Below are 22,321 nucleotides of genomic sequence, written 5' to 3' on the forward strand. Positions count from 1 at the left end.
GGAAGGAAGAAAGAAAGAAAGAAAGAAAGAAAAGAAAGAAAGAAAGAAAGAAAGAAAGAAAGAAAGAAAGAAAGAAAGAAAGAAGGAAGGAAGGAAGGAAGGAAGGAAGGAAGGAAGGAAGGAAGGAAGGAAGGAAGGAAGGAAGGAAGGAAGGAAGGACTTGCAATAGCACTTAGACTTATACGCCGCTTTACAGTGCTTCACAGCCCTCTCTAAGCGGTTTACAGAGTCAGCCTATTGCCCCCCAACAATCTGGGTCCTCATTTTACCCTAACCCTAACCCTAGCTTTTGCTAAAGAAAGGCCCAGACGGTTCACGGGAGGTTCAACCAGCCGGGTGGGAGACGCGTGTCGTGGGAACGCGCCCCGGGCTGGGGGGAATTGCCATTGCAATGCTGGAAAGGCAGCCTTTTGCAAGGCGTGGGGTGGGGCAGCTTTTGCCCGGAGCCCCGCCTTGCAAACGGGTCGGTCCTGCCTCCTTGGCTGGCTGGGCAGGCGCGAGCTCCACTCCCCGGGGAAGGCGAGAGGAGAGGCGTCGCGCGTGGGGTTGCCCGCTTTCTTGCAGCCGTCGTCGCGGGGGCTTTTTTTTTTTGCACCCGGCTTCCTTCCCTTTTTCCCCCCCCTCCGTGGCCAGGTAAGCCGAATAACACCCGTGCACGGCTTTCTGCAAAAAAAAGAGCCTGCGTGGCGTTCCCACGACCCTGGGTGCCCCACAATCTCCCTGGGTGGGGGGCTTTCCAATCCCCGGGGAAGGACAGGAGTGGGTGCAAAGAATGTGTGTGTGTGTGTGTGTTTGGAAGAGGGGGGGGTCGTGGGAATGCAACCCCCTCCCCACCTGCATGCTTCTGCAGATAGGGAGGGAGAGAGGGGGTCGTGGGAATGCAGCCCCCTCCCTTTCCCACATCCCTTGCCCCCCCCAACTCCCCCCCTCCCTCTAGCATTGGCCAGGGAGGGGCAGAAAGCCAGTGCCCCCCCTTGATTCTGAATTCTACTTTTTTCCCCACTCTGAAATTGGGAGGGGGGTTGTGGGTGTGCAGAGAAGAGAGGGGGAGATCTTTGGGGAGTGGGGAGAGGAAGAGATGGGGGGGGGTCAGCATTCAAGACTTTTTGCCCTGGGAGGGGAGGATAGCTTTTTCAGTCACCCCTTAACTTGGTTGGAGAAGTCTTTATCTTCCTGCTTTGGGGTTGGGGGCCTGGGAGATTTGCTTGGGGAGGGGGGCAGACAGGAGAGGTTGCAGCATTAAAAAAAGGGGAACCCCCCCTGCCCCAAATGATTGTGTTAATTTGAAAAAGAGGAAAAAAAAAACAAGTGGAGGAAAGAGATTCAAAGCAGCTTTTTATTTTAGGGAAGAGAAAAACGAGCTTTAGCTTGGGAAGGACTCCGGCTCCCATCATCCCCAGCCCGCCTGGAAAAGGGATGCTGACAGGAGCATGAGAACCTCAAACCATTTTGGGAAGGCCTTGATTTGGGGTTTAGGCGCTAATCCCAAATCTAGAGTTGCAGCTTTTTTTAATAGGTTGCATTTTGCTCCCAGCTAATGCAACGTATTTTCTGCTTTGGGAGATGTCATTATAATGGGGTGAGTTTGCTTTGAATTTGTGGTTGTTGAGTTGTCGGGGTGCAATTTTCTCCTGAATGAATTTGCCACATTCACCAAAGAAATCAGGCCTTTTATTTTAAAATAGTTTTTATTGAATATAAATATTAAAAAAGACATACGTAACATATACACAACAAACATTTATGTTGTATAAATGTTTGTTGTGTATAGAAATCAGGCCTTTTAAATAGGTTTGAGTTGCAATTCGGATTCAATTTATTGAAAGGAGAAGTTCTTTATGCAGATAAATATGGATGTACGGCCTGCAAGTGGTCGGAAGGACTTCTGTAAATTATTTGAAGCTGGTACCTATGATTGCCATTTAAAAAAAAAAACCCCAAAGTTGTCAATTTTACGAATGATAATTTAGTCATTTACGGAAAAAATGGTCGGTTTCTAGCCAGTTTCTCTCTTTGCTTCTCTTCTGTACAGCTGGGATCGCTTACTTGAGCTCTCTATACAACAGGCGGTTCAGTGTATGCGGTTAGTTATGGCTGTTGTATTCTGAGGAGAGAAAGGAGCAGAACTTGCTTGTGAGGTCCTTCTCGGGACCCTTGGATCAAAGCAGCTGTGATGCCATCAACCTTTGCTTATTTAAAGATTTAATATGGCCACCCCACTGTCAAAACTCTGACTTCTGATGATGTACAGCCCTTAAAACAAATCTGAATATCGATTTTTATACCCAGTGCAAAAGACTCTTAAATAGTCTTGACATGCAACCATAAAAACAATCCTTAATATTTCCTAATAGTCTTAATTTTACACGGAATGTAAATGACTCTTCAATAGTCTTGAGACTTTGACATAACGCCATAAAAACAATTCTTAATATCTCTTTAGTAGTCTCGCTTTTACACCCAATGTAAAAAGACTCTTAAATAGTCTTGAGAATGTAATGGAAAACTGTAAAAACGCATCTTAACATCTTAACAATTGTCTTAGTTTTGTACCAGTGTAAAAAACACTCTTAAATAGTCTTCAGTAGTCTTGAGAATGTCTTGCAAAATTCACATTTTTTTGTTATCCTAGCCTCTGGGTCTGTTTTTTCCAGATGGATCTTTATCTTTATTGACCAAAGTTGCATGCTCCAATTCACGTACAAATACTCTGTTATTTCAGCCTGTGCTGCGTGTGAATTATACAGCTTCTTTCTATCGGCCGCGCCGTTTAAATAAGTTGCAATAATTTTTTTCGAAAGCAGGTTTTGTTGGCTGCGCGAAACTACTTTTTATCTGAAAGTGCTGCAGGCGAGGAGTTATTATTTTGACACATCCGAAAGCGCCCTTCAAATGGTATAAACTGAGCGCCCTTCCCGTTAAATTAAAAATTGAATATAATTTGGTTTTTTTTACCGTAAGCGGTAACCCCAATTGCGTCTGGGGTGGTACATGGATGATGAGGGCTTTGTTCTTAACCCTGAATTAAATTGCCTCTTTGAAAACAAGTTGAGACAGCGTCTTTAGAGAACGTCACGTGTGATCTGCACAATTTTAAATTATTATTGGAGAAATGCCACACCCCTAAACTGATTCTCAAGGGGTGCTACTCTTCAGAACTTAATCTAAGCTCCACCTGGAATAAATATGACCCCAAGTATGTTGGAAATTTTTTTTTTCTACATTTGCTCCTAAAGACATACAATGTTGGCTATATTTAGTCGATCCCCAGTTCTTGCAAAGGAAGGGTATAAATTAGGAAGTTGCCCTCCATTTTCCAGGCTTAAAAGATGTGTGGACTTCAACTCCCAGAATTCTCTAGTCAGCATTGCCGAGAATTCTGGGAAGTGGTCTGTAAATCTGGGAAAAAAAAGAAAGAAAAAAGACCCAGTTGGGAAATGCAAACTTAAATCATACCCTGTTTCCCCGAAAATAAGACCCAACCAGAAAATAAGTCCTAGCATGATTTTTCAGGATGCTTGCATTATAAGTCCTACCCCCAAAATAAGCCCCAGTTAAGATTATTAGCCAGATGGATGCATTTAGTACCGTATTTCCCCCTCAAAATAAGACCTAACCAGAAAATAAGCCCTAATGCATCTTTTGGAGCAAAAATTAATTATAAGACCCGGTTGTATTTTTGGGGAAACACGGTAGATCATCATTTCTTAACCTTGACAGGTTGAAGATGGATGGATTTTTAATTCCCAGGGTTTCCCAGCCAGCTTATGCTTGCTGGGGAATTCTGGGAGTTGAAGTCCACTCATCATCAAGCTGCCAAGTTTGGAAAATAATACCTTAAAATGAAAGGTTAGTTTTTAACAAGCAAAAAAAAAAAAAGGTGATCTCATATCCGGATGTAACTCGATCAGCAGATCTGCCTTCGGATCGGCTCATGTGTTTCTTGGATTTCGGCATGACGGAGGGAGGGTTTGGGGGAGGGTGGAGCGAAGTCAGCCGTGTGCAGCCAACCGTCTGTGTTGCTCGGGGGTGTAAAATGTTATGTAAATCACCCCTTGGCCGCACTGGAAGCTTGTGTGTGCATGTGTGGCAATTCATCTGTAGTGTAGCAAAAATAGCACTCCGCTCAGCTGTGTTGACGTGTCGTACCCAGTCGGCTTATAGCTTCGCAAGGCTTGGAGGAAGGAAGGAAGGAAGGGAAAGGATGAAAGAATTCAGATAGCTGAGAGAGAGGGAGAGAGGTGGGAGGGAGAAAGGAAGGGAGGAAAAGGAGGAAGGGAGGAAAGAAGGAGGGAGGGAATGAAAGAATTCAGATAGCAGAGAGAGAGAGAAAGAGGTGGTAGGGAGGAAGGAAGAAAAGAGGAAGGAAGGAAGGGAAAGGATGAAAGAATTCAGATAGCTGAGAGAGGTGGGAGGGAGAAAGGAAGGAAGGAAAAGGAGGAAGGGAGGAAAGAAGGGAGGGAGGGAGGGAATGAAAGAATTCAGATAGCACACACACAGAGAGAGAAAGAGGTGGGAGGGAGAAAGGAAGGAAGGGAGGAAAGAGGGAGGGAGGGAATGAAAGAATTCAGATAGGAGAGAGAGAGAGAGAGAGAAAGGTGGTAGGGAGGAAGGAAGAAAAGGAAGGAAGGGAAAGGATAAAAGAATTCAGATAGCTGAGAGAGGTGGGAGGGAGAAAGGAAGGAAGGAAAAGGAAGAAGGGAGGGAGGAAGGGAATGAAAGAATTCAGATAGCACACACACACAGAGAGAAAGAGGTGGGAGGGAGAAAGGAAGGAAGGAAAAGGAGGAAGGGAGGAAAGAAGGGAGGGAGGGAGGGAGGAAGGGAATGAAAGAATTCAGATAGCACACACACACACAGAGAAAGAGGTGGGAGGGAGAAAGGAAGGAAAAGAAGGAGGAAGGAAGAAAAGAGGAAGGAAGGAAGGGAAAGGATGAAAGAATTCAGATCGGTGAAAGAGAGAGAGGTGGGAGGGAGGGAGAAAGGAAGGAAAAGAAAGGAAGGAAGGAAGGAAAGAAGAGAGGAAAGAAGGGAAAGGATGAAAGAATTCAGATCGCTGAAAGAGAGAGAGAAAGGTGGGAGGGAGAAAGAAAGGAAAAGGAGGAAGGAAAGAAGAAGGAAGGAAGGAATGAAGGGAAAGCATGAAATAATTCAGATAGCTGAAAGAGGTGGGGAGAGAGGGAGAAAGGAAGGAAGGAAAAAGGAAGGAAGGAAAGAGGAAGGAAGGGAAAAGAAAGAATTCAGATAGCTGAAAGAGAGAAAAGTGGGAAGGAGAAAGGAAGGAAAAGGAGGAAGGAAGGAAAGGAGAGAAGGGAGGAAGGAAGGAAGGGAAAGGATGAAAGAATTCAGATAGCTGAGAGAGAGGGAGAGAGGTGGGAGGGAGAAAAGGAAAAGAAAGGAGGAAGGAAGGAAAGAAGAGAGGAAGGAAGGAAGGGAAAAGATGAAAGAATTCAGATAGCTGAAAGAGAGAGAGAGAGAGAAGGAGAGATAGGAGGGAGGAATGGAGGAAGGAAAAGAAGGAAGGATGTTTAAGATCCAGCTGCCTAAGAAAGTTTGTTGCATGAATTCTTTGGACATGGAGGGTTTTGCGTTGAAGATATTTCCAAAATAGGGTTTGGGGTACAATACCAGTAATTTTGTTTTTTCCTTCCTTCCTTCCTTCCTTCCTTCCTTCCTTCCTTCCTTCCTTCCTTCCTTCCTTCCTTTTTTATTTTAGGGCCTCTAAAATAACATTTCAGCACAATCCAGGGCAGAAAAAGGAAGGCCCTGGTAAAAAAGGGGTAAATATAATTTATTGCTAATTTCAGCGCAGAGTGAATCTATTTGTTTGGCTGGTATTGGAGGCAGGATAAAGTTATGAGGCTGTTAAAAGGGCCCTTTTGCATCAGATGGGAAGAATGAGGGAGGTCAGATTCTTGAATTCACACCTTTAGTAAATAGACAAAGTGCATTTGTCCTTAGTCCCTCTGTGATTAAGGGACGGTCTGATCTTCGGGTGAACCATCGCTCTGGGCTCAGTTTCTACAGGTAGTCCTTGACTTACGACTCTAACGGAGACCGCCCATCACAATTATAAATCATGGCCATCATAAATCAGACCAAGAGACGGACCTGATTTTACAACCTGTATTTGCAGTGGTCATTAAATGAACACCAGAAGTTGTGGGAGCTTCATCCCTGGAAGCTTTCAAGAAGAGACTAGACAGCCATCTGTCAGAAATGGTGTAGGGTCTCCTGCTTGGGGGGGGAGTGGGTTGGACTAGATGACCTACAAAGTCCCTTCCAACTCTGCAAATCTGTTAAACCCCAATCGTAAAGTGGCTGCTGCAATAGGGGTTTGCTACAGCTGCAGTTTTGCCAGTTTTCATCAAAATCATTGCAGAGAAGTTGTTTGAAGCCTCCGAAACATTTTGTCTGAGACGAGATGCACTTTCTCAATTTCCTTCAAAAAAACCCCCAAAACCCTTCTGTTTTTCTACCTTGCTCTCAGAGGCCTTGTGTTGTGGTCCCCCAATGGCCTCCAGAGCTGGCAACAGAGTCGGACAGTGAGGAAGTTGGGGAGGAACATGGGCCAGTCCTGGAGTCTGGGGAAGGCTCTGCGTCTGAGGCAGAGAGAGGGCCATCTGCGAGTTATGTGCTGCCTCCAGAGACTGACGTCAGCGAGGCAGAGGAACAGGGGGAGCCTGTTTCCAGTGCGCCTATGCGCAGAGCTGCCAGAAGGCAAGAACAGTTAAGACAAAAGGGGCGACTCGGGAGTAAGGCTTGGAGATGATTGGCTCCTCCCATAAGACATAAAGGAGGAGCAAAGGCACATGAGCCTTTGCAGGAAGCAACTTTGTTCGTTCTGGTCGGATTAAACTCTGAAGCTCCGTTTTGGCCTTGCAAAGCTAATTAGCAATTAGGTGTTTGGCAGTGTTTCAAGGGAGATAAAGGTGGGTGCTTATCAGCCTTATCCCGAAAGACTGTGGCAGATTTCTGTCGGACTGTTCACAAACTGCTTGGGACACATTTTGGGGGTTTGGGGACTAAGCGTGTGATTGTTCCTGTCTCAGGAAGCTTTGGTCAGAATACCTTGAAGGTTTTCCTGGTGGTATTTCCCAGCTTCCTTGTGGAGCGAAGGATTGCTGACAGTTGTGTATAATATAAATATATATATTTGGTTATGGGTTTCCATCACTCCTTGGCTTCAATACCTGGAAAACCTCCCAAGGGTTTCCCTACACATACACACACACAAATAGATCAAGCCAAGGGAATGGCAGAATGCGAGGAAACATGTAGAAGGAAAAGTAGACCACTGAGCGATCCCCTTTTTCCGGAAACAGCCCCACGACTGTTTCTGAACCAACTTCTCCTTCTCAAGGAAGGTTCATGTCTCGCAAAGGAGCACTTCTCTTCCAACAGATAAAAGGGGTTTAAAAAAAAACAAACAAACATAGAAAAGGATTTCTCGGGTCAATCCCGTGCCTGGGACAGCCGTATGAGTGGCCAAGAGATTTGTTAAGAGCTCTTTGTCTGTCTCTTGGCACCGTGAAGGGAAGAAGCTGCAGCCTCCTCGCCTGATTGGCTGGGTAGGGATCTCAAGTTGGCAGAGAGCCAGTCGTTGCTTTGAAAAATCTGCCCACTTGGCACCGGCGCATGGATCTCCATAAGAAGGAAAGGAACAGCATGTTCCCTGCAGAACCCACATTATTTCCCTGCCTAACGTTTGCTGCTCCTGGAGATAAAACTTGAAGCATCTGGAAAAAACAAGAGCACAGGTAGTTCTCGACTTAACAACAGTTCATTTTGGTGCTTTGGAGAATAGCTTGACTCCCTCTTTTTTGGGGCAGCCCCTGAGATATTGGAACACTGCTATCATACCCTCTTCAGATTTTAATTGTGTCTGGTTTATCCAGCGTGCCAAGGCTGGCTGGTTTAGTTAAACCTGTTAGTATTTTGCTTCTCTCGCAATTGTGCACGTCACCAAGGTGGAGATGGCAAGCTTAGACTTGCACTACGATGTTTACGGCTGTTTTAGCGTCGTAATGCAGCTTTCCGCGCGGGGCAAGGGTTATGCCTCTTGCGCAGCAGAGGGAAACGTTGTGTTATCCGAAAAGCATTGTCCCTGCAATTCAGGGATAGAAATTTTGCGGATTCCAATACAGCGAATGGCAAATGGAGTGGTCCCATCAATGCAAGGGGCACTGCAAGGTTGCAGACGGTGATCACATGACCCCGGGACATCGCAACGGTCATAAATATGAGTGATTTGCCAAATGTCTCGATTTTGATCATGTGATCGCAGGGATGATACAACGGTCATCATAGCAATAGCGCTTAGACTTATATAGCGCTGTCAAGCCGTCTAAGCGATTTACAGAGTCAGCCTATTGTCCCCCCAACAATCTGGGTCCTCATTTTAGCGACCTCGGAAGGATGGAAGACTGAGTCAACCTTGAGCCGGTTGGTATCAAACTCCTGGCGGTGGGCAGAATCAGCCTGCAATACTGCATTCTAACCACGGCGCCACTATGGCGCCTTGTGAAATTTGGGATGAAGTCACTCTTTTCGGTGCTGTTGTAATTTGGAATGGTCACTAAGCGAATGGTCATAAGCCGAGGACTACCCGGAATCGAGACATTAACTGGGTTAGCTCATGGATCCAAACTAGCATAGTCTTTGTTTTTGCATTTGTGGAATCCTTGATCCATCTCTCTCAGCAGTTGTCGGAACTGACAGGATCCCCCTCGTGTAAATCATGATTTATAACTTTGTCCTGCAACCCAGCCAATCCTGGTTTCTGCCCCCACAATCCTGATTATTCATTTTTTTTTCCTCTTGATTTCCTTCCCTAGTTTCTCCAGCCTGTAATACTGGCTCCCCCAGCAGCCCACCGAGCGAGGTCCATATACTCCCAATATGGCGGACGAAGACCTGATCTTTCACATGGAATACCTGGACAACACCACGCTAAACAAACCAGGTTGTGGGAATTGCCACGAGGCGGAGAGCGACGAGGAGGAGAATTATTACATCTGTCCGATTACAGATGACCCAGCTGGGGACAAAGTTCATAACTATTACAGCAACCTGGTCAAAAATGAGGGTTATTCCTCCAACTCTTCTCCCAGGAATTCCTTCCATGTTAGGGTAAGTTTTAGCCTCTTTGTAATTTGTTTTTTTTTTTCTCTCTCTCTCTCTCCAGCAATGAGCTCTCTTGTCTGCTTTGGCTGCATGTCACTAATTCTGCCAATATGTGTAATTGGGATATTTTTCTGCTTTAGCATAGTTGCCCTTAAACTTTGGACAAGTTTGCCCTTCCAGTCTGCTTTCTCAATAGTTTATTCTATGGCCAACATATCCAGTGGTTTTCTTACAAAGTTTGAAGAAATATACCGTGTTTCCCCGAAAATAAGACCCTGTCTTATATTTTTTTTTTTTGAACCCTGAAATAAGCGCTTTGTCAACTTGCAAAGCTTTCAAGTTGCCATGAGCAGGAGGGAGGGAGAACTGATAGAGCTGATTGATTTCCCTAACTGAAGTGCATTCCATACATTCTTCCTGACCGCAATCAGAAGGAGGGTGTTGGATTTCACAGCCAGCCAAAGTGGTTAATTGGAGAATGTGATTTATGACATGGCCAGAGAGAGGAAGGGAGAGACAGGGTCATAGGGGAACGTTAATCTACCTAGGATTAGTTCTAATTGCATCCGAATATTGCCAAAATGGCGCTCCTAATAAATGACTGTATTTCTTTTGAAGTTCGGCTCACGGCTCATGAATTAATTAGGGCATCTTTCGGAAACTTCACCCGCTTGGCCTTCTTGCCATGCGCTCAAAAGCCCGATTGGGTTTATTATCAGGGGATGTCTTATTTGGGGGGAAACAGGGTAGCAGTTTCCCAAGATTTGAGGGGCTGCCCCAAAGAAGAGGGGGTCAAGCTATTTTCCAAAGCCACCAGAAGGCAGGACAAGAAGCAACGGGTGGAAACTAATCAGGGAGAGAAGCAACCTGGAACCAAGGAGAAATTTCTTGACAATTAAAACAACTAATCTGTGGAACAACTTGCCTCCAGAAATTGTGGGGGCTCCAACATGGAGTTTTTTTTAGAAGAGATTGGACAACCATTTGTCTGAAATGATACAGGGTCTCTTGCTCCAGCAGGGGGTTGGACTAGAAGACCTCCCAAAGTCCCTTCCAATCCTGTTATTCCGCATTACATTGGGCTAATTGACCTGTTTGTTGTTTTAAACTTTTTTTTGCTGTACGCCGTCCAGAATCACTTATATCTTGTGACGGATGACATAACTGTACATGTATACAAAAAAAAAAGTCAACTGTCTTTAAAAAAAAAAAATACAACTACTGGGTGATTTAATTAGAAATCTTTTGCACATAAAATTGCAAACTGAAGCGTACAGGTGAGCTGGCCAGACATGAAAGCTTTCAAATGTTTGTCCGAGCAGGATCAGCTGATGCTCCTGAATATTTTGGTTTTTTTTTTTTTGCAAAGGTACAAAGGTAAAGGTTCCCCTCGCGCCTATGTGCTAGTCGTTCCCGACTCTAGGGGGCAATGCTCATCTCCGTTTCAAAGCCGAAGAGCCAGCGCTCTCCGAAGACGTCTCCGTGGTCATGTGGCCGGCATGACTCAACGCCAAAGGCGCACGGAACGCTGTTCCCTTCCCACCAAAAGTGGTCCCTATTTTTCTACTTTTATTTTTTACCTGCTTTCGAACTGCTAGGTTGGCAGAAGCCGGGACAAGTCACGGGAGCTCACCCAGTTACACGGCACTAGGGATTCGAACCGCTGAACTGCTGACCTTTCGATCGACAAGCTCAGCGTCTTTGCCCCTGGGCCATCGCGTCCCTCACACAAAAGTACATAGTGTTAGGTAAAAGGGTCTGTCTTGACGATATCTCTGTCGAATTTTGAAGAAGAGGGAAAGGGCAAGTGGAAATCTAGTGGCATGGTGACTTTTTGTGTAGCGGCAATAACCATGTTGGCTTGTCTCGTTTTGCTGTGTCGTTCAGTAATTGTGTCTTGTCTGTGTCCTTCAGAATGGGATTCAGCATCCCCCTAAGGGCAACGTTCAGACTGACCATGGACGGGTAGGTGAACCCCCCAATCCCTTCCTGTTCCCCATCAGACACTAATAAATGCCTGTTTTGCATTTCACATTATCTTCATTTTATATCCACTCCAGTTTTGGGGAACTCTCTCCCCAAAGCTGTTACCCAACTGTCATTTTTAATTTTTCCAGTTATTTATTTCAGCCATTTTATATATGAAAGCCCATCTCGTTACAGTGACTGGGTGGATATCTAACTAAGACAGAAGGGTGGACATGATTAGAGAGATATCAAACCAGGCTTATTTCCCTGAATTGAAACTGACATCGAAATGAAACAAAACTCCTTTTTTCTGTCGTCTTTTTCCTTTTGACTTTTTGCTGCTCATTTATTGGGGCACCAACCAGCTCATTTTGAAAGCCCAGATTTGGCTTTTTTTAAGCCAACATGGAATTCCACACTTCTAAAACAGGATGTGACAGCCTCTTTAGAGGAGGATCATCTCAAATAAAAGTAACATGGCATTTAAACTTCCTTCGGCAACTTATTCTTATTTATTTATATCCCACCTTTATTGTTTTTATAACTAAAGGCGGCAAACACACACAATATTCCTTCCTTCTCCTGTTTTTCCCACCAGAACAACAACTTTGTGAGGTGGGTGGGGTTGAGAGAGAGAGAGAGAGAGAGGGTCACCCAGCTGGCTTTCATGGCTGAGGCAGAACTAGAATTCACCGTCTCCTGGTGATTGGACCAAAGTCACCCAGCTGGCTTTCGTGCCTAAGGTGGGACTAGAACTTACCGTCTCCTGGTGACTGGCCCAAAGTCACCCAGCTGGCTTTCATGCCTCAGGTGGGACTAGAACTCTCTGTCTCCTGGTGATTGGACCAAAGTCACCCAGCTGGCTTTCGTGACTAAGATGGGACTAGAACTCACCGTCTCCTGGTGACTGGCCCAGAGTCACCCAGCTGGCTTTCATGCCTCAGGTGGGACTAGAACTCTCTGTCTCCTGGTGATTGGACCAAAGTCACCCAGCTGGCTTTCATGCCTTAGATGGAACTAGAACTCACCGTCTCCTGGTGACTGGCCCAGAGTCACCCAGCTGGCTTTCATGCCTCAGGTGGGACTAGAACTCTCTGTCTCCTGATGACTGGCCCAAAGTCACCCAGCCAGCTTTCATGCTAGAACTCAGCGTCTCCTGGTGACTGGCCCAGAGTCACCCAGTGGCTTTCATGCCTCAGATGGGACTAGAACTCTCTGTCTCCTGATGACTGGCCCAAAGTCACCCAGCCAGCTTTCATGCTAGAATTCACCGTCTCCTGGTGACTGGCCCAAAGTCACCCAGCCAGCTTTCATGCTAGAATTCACCGTCTCCTGGTGATTGGCCCAGAGTCACCCAGCTGGCTTTCATGCCTCAGGTGGGACTAGAACTCTGTCTCCTGATGACTGGCCCAAAGTCACCCAGCCAGCTTTCATGCTAGAATTCACCGTCTCCTGGTGATTGGCCCAGAGTCACCCAGCTGGCTTTGTGCCTACCGCAGAACTAGAATTCACCATCTCCTAAACCAGCATCTTAACAGCTACACCAGACTGGCTTTCCTATCCTGGCGTTTTGTAATGACTTGGAAAAGCGATGGCTCTAAAGTTGTGATGTTTTTAACCTCTTTCGTACTAACATGTGCCTAAATTCTTGCCACTGTGCACTTCTGGGGCCTTTTATGTTTTTAAAAGCTTTTGCTTTTTCGGTGATGCTTGTGGGATGTTGGTGTGGTTTCGTTTGGCCACGAGAAGCCTGTTCCAGTTTCACTGTATATTTATTTTCAAAACAAAACAAAACACCAGTTGCTGAACTAAATAAAGAAGCGCGAGGTCAACAGATAAAGCCTTTTTGCTGGAAGAGAACCAGTTCAGTAGAAGTAGAAGAAACAAAAATATATATATTTTTTTGTGTAAGCAAAAAAAACAAAACATTTGCATGTGATTTAATGCACCGAGTTAATCTCTTCTCCCATTTATCATTGTACTTCTGTGCAGTCTTTGGACAGTCCAGCTGCCAAATGGGAGTCAGGATTCAACTTTGCAAGACGGTGAGAGGGAGAGAGGTGCAGCGTTTTGGTCAAAAAAGTCAAGATGGCCTCCATGACTGCATAACTGCCCTTTTTACTTACAAAACGCATTTTAAAAAGGGGAGGGTTTAATTGGATAACTAGTGGGCACTGTCTTGATTTTTTTTTTTTTTGCCCAACATCTGGATCTCACTTAACCCCCTCTTTGTCCCATGCATTCTTTCTATTTGCATTAAACATTTTTAGTACGTATTTTTCCAACTCGAGGGCTGAGTTTGGCAAAAGAAAGTTTAAAAGTGCCCCTCCCTTCCTCCACTGATATCTGTATTTTCTTGAGCAAAACAGAAATAGCTGAATCAGCAGTAAAACAACGGAGAAAGGAGGAATAATTCAATCCATTTTTATAGACAAACGAAATTCCAGCGGAAGGAACATATTTACCGTTCTGTTTTGTTTCCCGAAAGAGTGGGGAAAACAGGTATTGCAGATAAATATGGAATTAATAGCAATAGCGCTTAGATTTATATGCTGCTTCACAGTGCTTGACAGCCTTCTCTAAGCGGTTTACAGAGTCATCCTGTTTACCCCAACAATCTGGGTCCTCACTTTACCGACCTTATAAGGATGGAAGGCTGAGTTAATACCAATAGTAAGAGCACTTAGACTTATATACCACTTCACAGTGCTTGACTGCCTTCTCTAAGTGGTTTACAGAGTCAGCCTATTGTCTGCCAACAATCTAGGTCCTCACTTTAATCACTGCAGTGGTTAAATTAGTCACCCAGTTGTTAAGTGAATCGGCTTTTCCCCCCCCCCCATTGACTTTTTGCTTGTCAGAAGGTCATAAAAGGGAATCGCACAACCCCCAGGACATAGCAACTGTCATAAATGTGAATCCATTGTCAAGCATCAAAAAATAACGGGGGATGCTGCAACGGCCATAAGTGTGGAAAAAACGGTCATAAGTTACTTTTTTCACTGCTGTGGTAACTTTGAATGGTCGTTAAGCGAACCAGGGTGGATAAAAATCAATGATTTTTTTTTAAAAAATAAAAAAAAATCAGATTTTTTTGATTTAAATCAGATTTTTTTGATTTAAATCGAATTTATTTTAATAAAAAACTTTTGAGGTAAAAATCTATCGTAAGATAGTTTTCTATTTAAGATACATAAACAATTTAGTTTATTCAGCATGAAATGCAGCTTAGTTATGTAGCTGAGGCTGTATATTCTGCAACGCTGGGACTATCGGTGAGTCAACAGCGGGTCAAAGGAGTAGCAGAGATGACAGTCGCTCTTTAAAAATTATGATTTAAATCGAGTTGGTTTAAATCAAGCCTTTTTACTAGTGATTTAAATCATGATTTAAATCAACTCGATTTAAATCAAATCCACCTTGAAGCGAACTGTTGTAAATCGAGGATTACCTGTATCTGAGTCTAAACCACAGAAACTTAACTGCCAGCCCAGAATCAGGACCGGTGAATCTTATCCGAGGGGGACTTTCTGTAGAGTTCAAATGGCCTGAAAGCACTTTATAAATAACTCATGTGATAAGTTTTGACCTTTGCAGGAAGCATGGAAGCATGCGATTGAGAAAGCCAAGCATATGCCTGACCCCTGGGCTGAATTTCACCTGGAGGACATCAAAATGGAAAACGCTACCCGCTACAGGTTGGTCGATATTTCTTGCACGCCTGAGATTTGAGGTTGAAGAATGTCTACTTTTGCTTCTCTGGTGCATTTAAAAAAAATATATATCACAATTTTATTAAAATCAGCAGTCCCTGGCCATTTCTCTTCTCCCACTTTTTAAGGTTGTGATATTGTTGGAAAGGGAAAAAGGGATCAGGAGAGGGGTGAAATCCAGCAGGTTCTGACAGGTTCTGGAGAACCGGTAGCGGAAATTTTGAGTAGCTCGGAGAACCGGCAAATACCGGCTGGCGGGGTGAGGAGGGAATGGAGTTTTTGCAGTATCCTTCCCCTGGAGTGGAGTGGAAACGGAGATTTTGCAGTATCCCCTGGAGTGGGGTGGGAATGGGGATTTTGCAGTCTCCTTCCCCTGGAGTGGGGTAGGAATGGAGATTTTGCAGTCTCCTTCCCCTGGAGTGAGGAGGGAATGGGGATTTTGCAGTATCCTTCCCCTGGAGTGGGGTGGAAATGGAGATTTTGCAGTATCCTTCCCCTGGAGTGGGATGGGAATGGAGATTTTGCAGTATCCTTCCCCTGGAGTGGGATGGGAATGGAGATTTTGCAGTATCCTTCCCCTGCCATGCCCACCAAGCCACACCACACCCACCAAGCCACGCCCACAGAACTGGTAGTAAAAAAAAAATTGGATTTTACCACTGGATAAGGAGACAAAACCGCTGAAAGGAAGATGACGGATACCAGAATCAAATTAGCAAAACGGGTTATCATTTCATTCCCTATTACTTAATCGGTGCCTGGATTGGAGTTAATCCCATTATTATCCAGAAGCGGAGAACGTCTCTCGTGCTTATCTCCTAACTCTTAATCATTCCTGCTTGCATCATTTTTTGTCTGTGACAGTATCTGTGTGCGTGCAATTCATATATCACAAGTGCCCTGTGTGTATTATCGATTCCATTCTTCATTCCAATATTTGTTCTGTTCTGTTCTATATTCCAATATTCTATTCTATTCTATTCTATTCTATTCTATTCTATTCTATTCTATTCTATTCTATTCTATTCTATTCTATTCTATTCTATTCTATTCTATTCATGACACACACACATCTAAACTGTGATGTTTAAAATCTGGGTGAACGGGGAGTGGGTGTCAAAGGGACTGAAAATTGGCCACCCTCCAGAAATGGCTCAACTACATATCCCAGCACCTAGAACCAATCGTAAGGCGCCGAAAGAAAATTCTAGGCCAGCATCGTTGCATCCAAGCTGACCGTCACGCCTAGCTGTAAAGGTTTACTCTGATCTGTATAAAAAGGTTAAACCTGTTTCTCAGTAATTGGGTAATCTATATATATAAAAATGGATATGTGTATGTGTGTATGTTCCAGCATAATTCTGGAACGCCTCGAGCAATTTCAACCAAACTTGGTACACAGATGACTTACTCTCTGGAAAAAAATACTGTGGGAGTAAGACACCCCTAACACCCCCCCCCTGTGTGTGTGTGTGTGTGTGTTCCAGCATAACTCTGGAATGCCTGGGCCGCTGAAATGAAAAGGAATGAATTATATCAAATCACAGTACTTTTGACAGTGATAGTGTGGGTTTTGGATTCAAGTTCTGTTAAGATACAGCCTGTTGTGCCTTAAAATGGCTTCTACTGTACAGCACAGTGGAGTTTCCATGGTAACGGCTTCACAGTACTCCACAAGGGGGCTCCCTCTGGTAAGGGGAATTGGTTCTTAAATACCCGGGCAACGCTGAGTTATCAGCTAGTTTTATATAAAAAAATAAAGCTTTATGAAAGTTCTTGGTTTGGGCAAAACCACTCCCATAGCAAACCAGGTTAAAGACCGCTGTGTTTGCTTAATGGCTGCCCCAAAAACGATCGTAAAATTGGGTCAGTCACGTGACCGATCCATTTTATAACGTCACAACATACAACTGCAACGGGCTGGCTCCACTACAGTCCTGTGTCACGAACCACCTGTATTTAATTTCTGAAAAGCTAAAAAAAAAAAAAAGGTTCTGTTGCACAATTTATAGACTCGATTCTTGTCTTGTTCGTCACACCTTTAGAATTTTTCTCCCGATTCCTAGATCCTTCTTTTCTTTGTCTCCCAAATCTTGGAAGATAAGCCAGCTAGTCGCTCAGATCTTTGGAAGTATTCAAATAAGGGGAAAAAATGCCTGGAAAGGATTTTTCTTCCAAGCTATTATTAGTTTGGCCTCTGCGCTCCTCTCAAAATAGGACTTTTTTTATTTTCTCCCTCGTGTGTGCAATCACATTTAGCAATGCCAGAACGCTATGTTTAGCCCCACCCCAACCCGAAAAACCCCCCAAAGGAGCAAAGAGAAGCGTGGAGAATGTGCATGCACCAGGCTAACCTTTGACCGGAGCAAAATCCCTAGTGCAAACAAACACGTTTTTCTCGTGTTCCTTGTCTGGTTTTCTCGTGTTCCTTGCATTCCAGAAAGGAAGCATTTATTCAAGGCTTCGCTAGTTGTTGCTGATTGATTGCTTTACAAGATCTGGGGTTTATGTAAGCCGTGTTTTGATTTTTTTCCCCCCTTCGTTTCTTTTTCACCTTATGGAAAAAAAAAAGTTAAAAGTTGCCAAGTTTGAAAAACACTGATTTGTACTGCTTAAAGTATGTGGCGTGAACCCATCTAATTGGGTTAGTTTGGGCCACAAAGAAGTGGGAGTCAAACTATTCTCCAAAGCACCTGATGGTAGAACAAGAAGCAATGGGTGGAAACTAATCAAGGAGAGAAGCAATTTAGAACTAAGGAGAAATTTCCCGACAGTGAGAACAATTCATCAGTGGAACAACTTGCCACCAGAAGTTGTAAATGCTCCAACACTGGAAATTTTTAAGAAGATGTTGGATAACATTTGTCTGAAGTGGTGTAGGGCTTCCTGTCTAAGCAGGGGGTTGGACTAGAAGACCTCCAAGGTCCCTTCCAACTCTGTTATTCTATTCTATTCTAGTTTCTTACTTAATCCTCTTAAATTTACAGGAGTGGAGTGGAGTGGAGTGGAGTGGAGTGGAGTGGAATGAAATAGAAAGAATGGAAGAATAGAATAGAATAGAATAGAATAGAATAGAATAGAATAGAATAGAATAGAATAGAATAGAATAGAATAATAGAGAGGAATGGAATAGAGAATAGAATAGAAAATTAGAATAGAATGGAATGGAATGGAATGGAATGGAATGGAATGGAATGGAATGGAATAGAATAGAATTCTGTATTGGCCAAGTGTGATTGGACACACAAGGAATTTGTCTTTGGTGCACGAGGGGGCAGGGCGCATTGAATTATGGGTGTGGCACTCATGTTCACGCACCCCCTGCGCTTTCCCCGTTTTTGGCACGCAACGGCAAAAAGATTAGCCATCACTGGTTTATAGGGTGCTTTGGGTGGGAGAAAGCTGCATTGACACAGTGGTGGCTTCACACAACGTCCCAAATTTATTTATTCATTTACGAAATCAGCTGATCGGGTCGTCCACCTCGCAGGCGCAACTCGTGAGTGGTTAACAACCTGTGAAAACAATCAGAAGCAACAATTCAGGACCACGCAATGGAATATAATATATTCCTCTCTTTTTTGCATTTTAACAAGGCGGTCCTTTTTCAATTTCCTTCCTTTTAAATTGGGCAGGTACAATGCCGTTACTGGAGAATGGATCGAAGACGAGGTCTTGATCAAAATGGCTGCGCAGGTAAGAAGTGCAGACTTTTTTTTTGGCTCTGGTTGTTAAGCAAATCGCCATGGTCATTGAATGAATCGTATGGTCCTTAAGCAAATCCAGCTTCTGCCATTCACTTTGCTCATCCAAAGCTAGCAGGTTGACTTCATATGACCCCTGCCCCCAGGACTCTGCAACCATCATAAAGAGCCTTTTAAGAGCCTTGGTGGTGCAGCATTTTTTCTTCGGCCGAAAAAAATGCTTTTAGCTGCCATCTGCCTGCAATTACTGCAAGTTCGAATCTCACCAGGCTCAAGGTTGACTCAGCCTTCCATCCTTCCGAGGTAGGTAAAATGAGGACCCGGATTGTGGGGGCAATAAGCTGACTTTGTATAAAAAAGAACACCGCTTGGGGGGGCCGAAAGCCCTACTAAGCAGGTATATACAAAAAGTATGAAGGCTATTGCTTAACGCATTGTAAGCCGCCCTGAGTCTCCGGAGAAGGGCGGCATATAAATCGAACTCATAATAAATAAATAATAAATAAATAAATAGATACTGGTTGCCTGACGCCCAAATTTCGGTCATGTGACCATGGGGATGACGGTCATAAGTGCGAGGATGGTCATGAGTCACTTTTTTTCAGTGCCATTGTAACTTTGAATGATCTCTAAGCGAATGGCCTTAAGTCGAGGACTACCTGTAATAACCTCTGTTTTGTTTTTCCAGCCTTTTGGCCGAGGAGCGATGCGCGAATGCTTCCGGACGTAAGTGTGTGCAGCTGTTTCTAGACCTCCGTGGTTTGAAAAAAAAAAAAAAGCTCCATTTTCTTGGTTTAATTCATCTCAGTTTATGCCTGAGGTTTAAATCAAGATAAGAAAGCTGGTGCCAAGGAAAGAATGAAAGTGCCAATAAGTCACTTTCTGGAGCGAAAGCTTTTCACCTGTTGCAAAATACCCCGGAAAATCGACACCCACTTACTCTTTGTGAAATTAGAAATGAAATGGAACAAACAGTGGTGGATATAGCAATAGCACTTAGACTTATATGACGCTTCGCAGTGCTTTTACAGCCCTCTCTAAGCAGTTTACAGAGTCAGCCTCTCGCCCCCAACAATCTGGGTCCTCATTTTACCCACCTCGGAAGGATGGAAGGCTGAGTCAACCTTGAGCCGGTGGGATTTGATCCGCTGATCTGCTGAACTAGCAGTCAGCTGAAGTAGCTGCAGTACTGCACTCTAACCACTGTGCCACCTCGGCTCTTGCTCTTGCTATCCTTCCTTCCTTCCTTCCTTCCTTCCTTCCTTCCTTCCTTCCTTCCTTCCTTCCTTCCTTCCTTCCTTCCTTCCTAGTGGTTAGAATACAGTATTGCAGGCTAACTCTGCCCGTATACCAGGAGTTCGATCCCGACCTGCTCAAGGTTGACTCTCCCTTCCGAGGTCGGTAAAGCGAGGACCCAGATTGTTGGGGGCAAGATGCTGACTCTATAAACCGCTTAGAGAGGGCTGCAAAGCACTATAAAGCGGTATACAAGTCTTAAGTGCTATTACTATCCTAGCTTCACTGGACATTTGTTTCTCTCGGTCTTTTTTTAGGAAAAAGCTGACCAATTTCCTCCACATGCAGAATTGGAAGGGGGCCTTTAATTACGTGGCCAAGAGGTACATCGAGACGGTCAGCCGGGACGTCTATTTTGAGGATGTGCGGCTGCAGATGGAGGCCAAGTTATGGGGAGAAGAATATAACCGCCATAAGCCCCCCAAGCAAGTATGTCCTCGCGCAGAATCCTAAATCGCAATCCTAAATTGCATTAACAGAGGGATACAATCAAGGCCAAGGGAGGTACTAAAACCACTTACAAAGTCTTAGTAAGACCACACCTAGAATACAGCATCCAGTTTTGGTCACCACACTATAAAAAATGATGTGGAGACTCTAGAAAAAGTGCAGAGAAGAGCAAACAAGATGATGAGGGGACTGGAGGCTAAAACATACAATGAACGGTTGCAGGAACTGGGCACGGCTAGTCTAGTGAAGAGAAGGACCAGGGGAGACAGGATAGCAGTCTTCCAATATTGGAGGGGCTGCCACAGAGAGGAGGGGGTCAAGCTATTTTCCAAGGCACCCGAAGGCCAGACAAGGAATCATGGATGGAAACTGAACAAGGAGAGATTCAACCTAGAAATAAGGAGAAATTTCCTGACTGAGAGAGCAGTCAACCCATGGAACAGAAGTTGCCTTCAGAAGTTGAAGGAGCTTCATCACTGGAGGCTTTCAAGAAGAGATTGGACTGCCATCTGTCAGAAATGGTGTAGGGTCTCCTGCTTGGGCGGGGGGTTGGACTAGATGACCTACAAGGTCCCTTCCAACTCTGGTAATCTGTTAAAGAATCTTGGAGAGAACTATTGAACCCTCTTCTCTGTCAGTTATTTCTCTTCCTCTTTCTTTTCCTTAGGTAGATATTGTCCAGACCTGCATAATTGAAATGAAGAACAGACCGGGGCGACCTCTTTACCACCTGGAACATTACATTGAGGGGAAATATATCAAGTACAATTCGAACTCGGGATTCGTACGAGACGACAACATCCGTCTGACCCCGCAGGTAGGACTTTCTTCCCTGGCAATTCAGTGGGTGATGGATGAGCTTAAAGAGCCTATTTGGTAAGGTTAAGGTTAGAGATACGAAGCCAACGGGGGTGACTTTGTGCCAGCCACTCTCTCTTAGCCCTAAGAAGCATTCAATGGCCGCCCATTGAAATCCCACTAAGAGAACTGCACAGACTTGTCCAGTCAATTCACTAATAGTGAAGCAAATAAAGACAATAAAACAGGAAATACAGGTAGTCCTCGACTTACAACAGTTCATTTAGTGACCGTTTGAAGTTACGTCCGTTCTCTTGCAGGCCTTCAGTCATTTCACCTTTGAACGCTCCGGACACCAGCTGATCATTGTGGACATCCAAGGAGTTGGAGACCTATACACAGATCCTCAGATACATACCGAGAGCGGCACGGATTTCGGGGACGGGAATCTCGGTAAAAAAAAACAGAGCGATCAATTGTCCTTTGGGGTGACTTAACTTCTTCAGGGGTTCGGGAATGTTGGAGAAGGGATCAGCTTCAGTTCTGAGAGACTTCCATCCTTTTTTAATTTTTTTAAAAAAAATTTTAATATAAACATTCCATCTTCCATTCAACAGTTTGTCGTCTGGGTACAAATATCAATAGAATGGAATGGAATGGAATGGGAATGGGAATGGGAATGGGAATGGGAAATAGAATAGGAAATAGAAATAGGAGAAATAGAAATAATAGGAATGGAATGGAATGGAATGGAATGGAATGGAATGGAATGGAATGGAATAGTTGGAAGGGCCCTTGGAGGTCTTCTAGTCCAACCCCCTGCTTAGGCAGGAAACCCTACACCACTCTGTGCAATAACCATCAAAATCTTCAACAGTATTCATTACATTAATAATAATTTTCTGATCTTGCCATAGTAATATTGGGCATAATAAATATGTTCATTTCCCCCCTCTTTATATATCTTCTAATAAAAATATGATAATAATCCTAATAATCCTAATAGTAATAATCCTAATAGTCACCATAGCAGCAATCATGATATTGTTTATATCTCTACCTTAACACATTTTCTACATTTCACTAATTTCCTCCTTTTGTGGCCAATTTCCAGTTTTATTCTCTAACCATCGATAAAATAATTCCCATGTCATATAAATATTCAGTTTGTTCTTTCTCTTTAATTGCAAGCGTTAATCTGTTCATTTCTGCACGTTCTAATATTTTCCTAATCACATTCTCTTCAGCCGAGATCTATTGGGATGC

The 22,321-nt window shown here is 44.1% G+C and overlaps 1 protein-coding gene across 3 annotated transcripts in view; it reads left to right on the plus strand.

Annotated features, from left to right (window-relative positions):
- Nucleotides 1–512: 512 nt before the first annotated feature.
- EEF2K (eukaryotic elongation factor 2 kinase) overlaps nucleotides 513–22,321 on the plus strand; it is a 40,178-nt gene continuing 18,369 nt past the window's right edge. The window contains exons 1-9 of one of the 3 annotated variants that reach the window (XM_070955440.1): nucleotides 5,389–5,780; nucleotides 7,537–7,760; nucleotides 8,838–9,132; nucleotides 14,692–14,792; nucleotides 18,443–18,503; nucleotides 19,200–19,237; nucleotides 20,065–20,236; nucleotides 20,925–21,074; nucleotides 21,376–21,508. In XM_070955440.1, coding sequence (XP_070811541.1) covers nucleotides 8,902–9,132; nucleotides 14,692–14,792; nucleotides 18,443–18,503; nucleotides 19,200–19,237; nucleotides 20,065–20,236; nucleotides 20,925–21,074; nucleotides 21,376–21,508 — 886 coding nt within the window. In that variant the 5' untranslated portion in view covers nucleotides 5,389–5,780; nucleotides 7,537–7,760; nucleotides 8,838–8,901. Of the gene's footprint in view, nucleotides 634–5,388; nucleotides 5,781–7,536; nucleotides 7,761–8,837; nucleotides 9,133–14,691; nucleotides 14,793–18,442; nucleotides 18,504–19,199; nucleotides 19,238–20,064; nucleotides 20,237–20,924; nucleotides 21,075–21,375; nucleotides 21,509–22,321 lie in introns of those variants that run through there. The other 2 variants (XM_070955439.1, XM_070955441.1) reach the window with 2 other exon arrangements.

Source organism: Pituophis catenifer, unplaced genomic scaffold, assembly GCF_029215685.1.
Source record: "Pituophis catenifer annectens isolate HBS135680 unplaced genomic scaffold, rPitCat1.0.hap2 SCAF_16, whole genome shotgun sequence".
NCBI lineage: Eukaryota > Metazoa > Chordata > Lepidosauria > Squamata > Colubridae > Pituophis > Pituophis catenifer.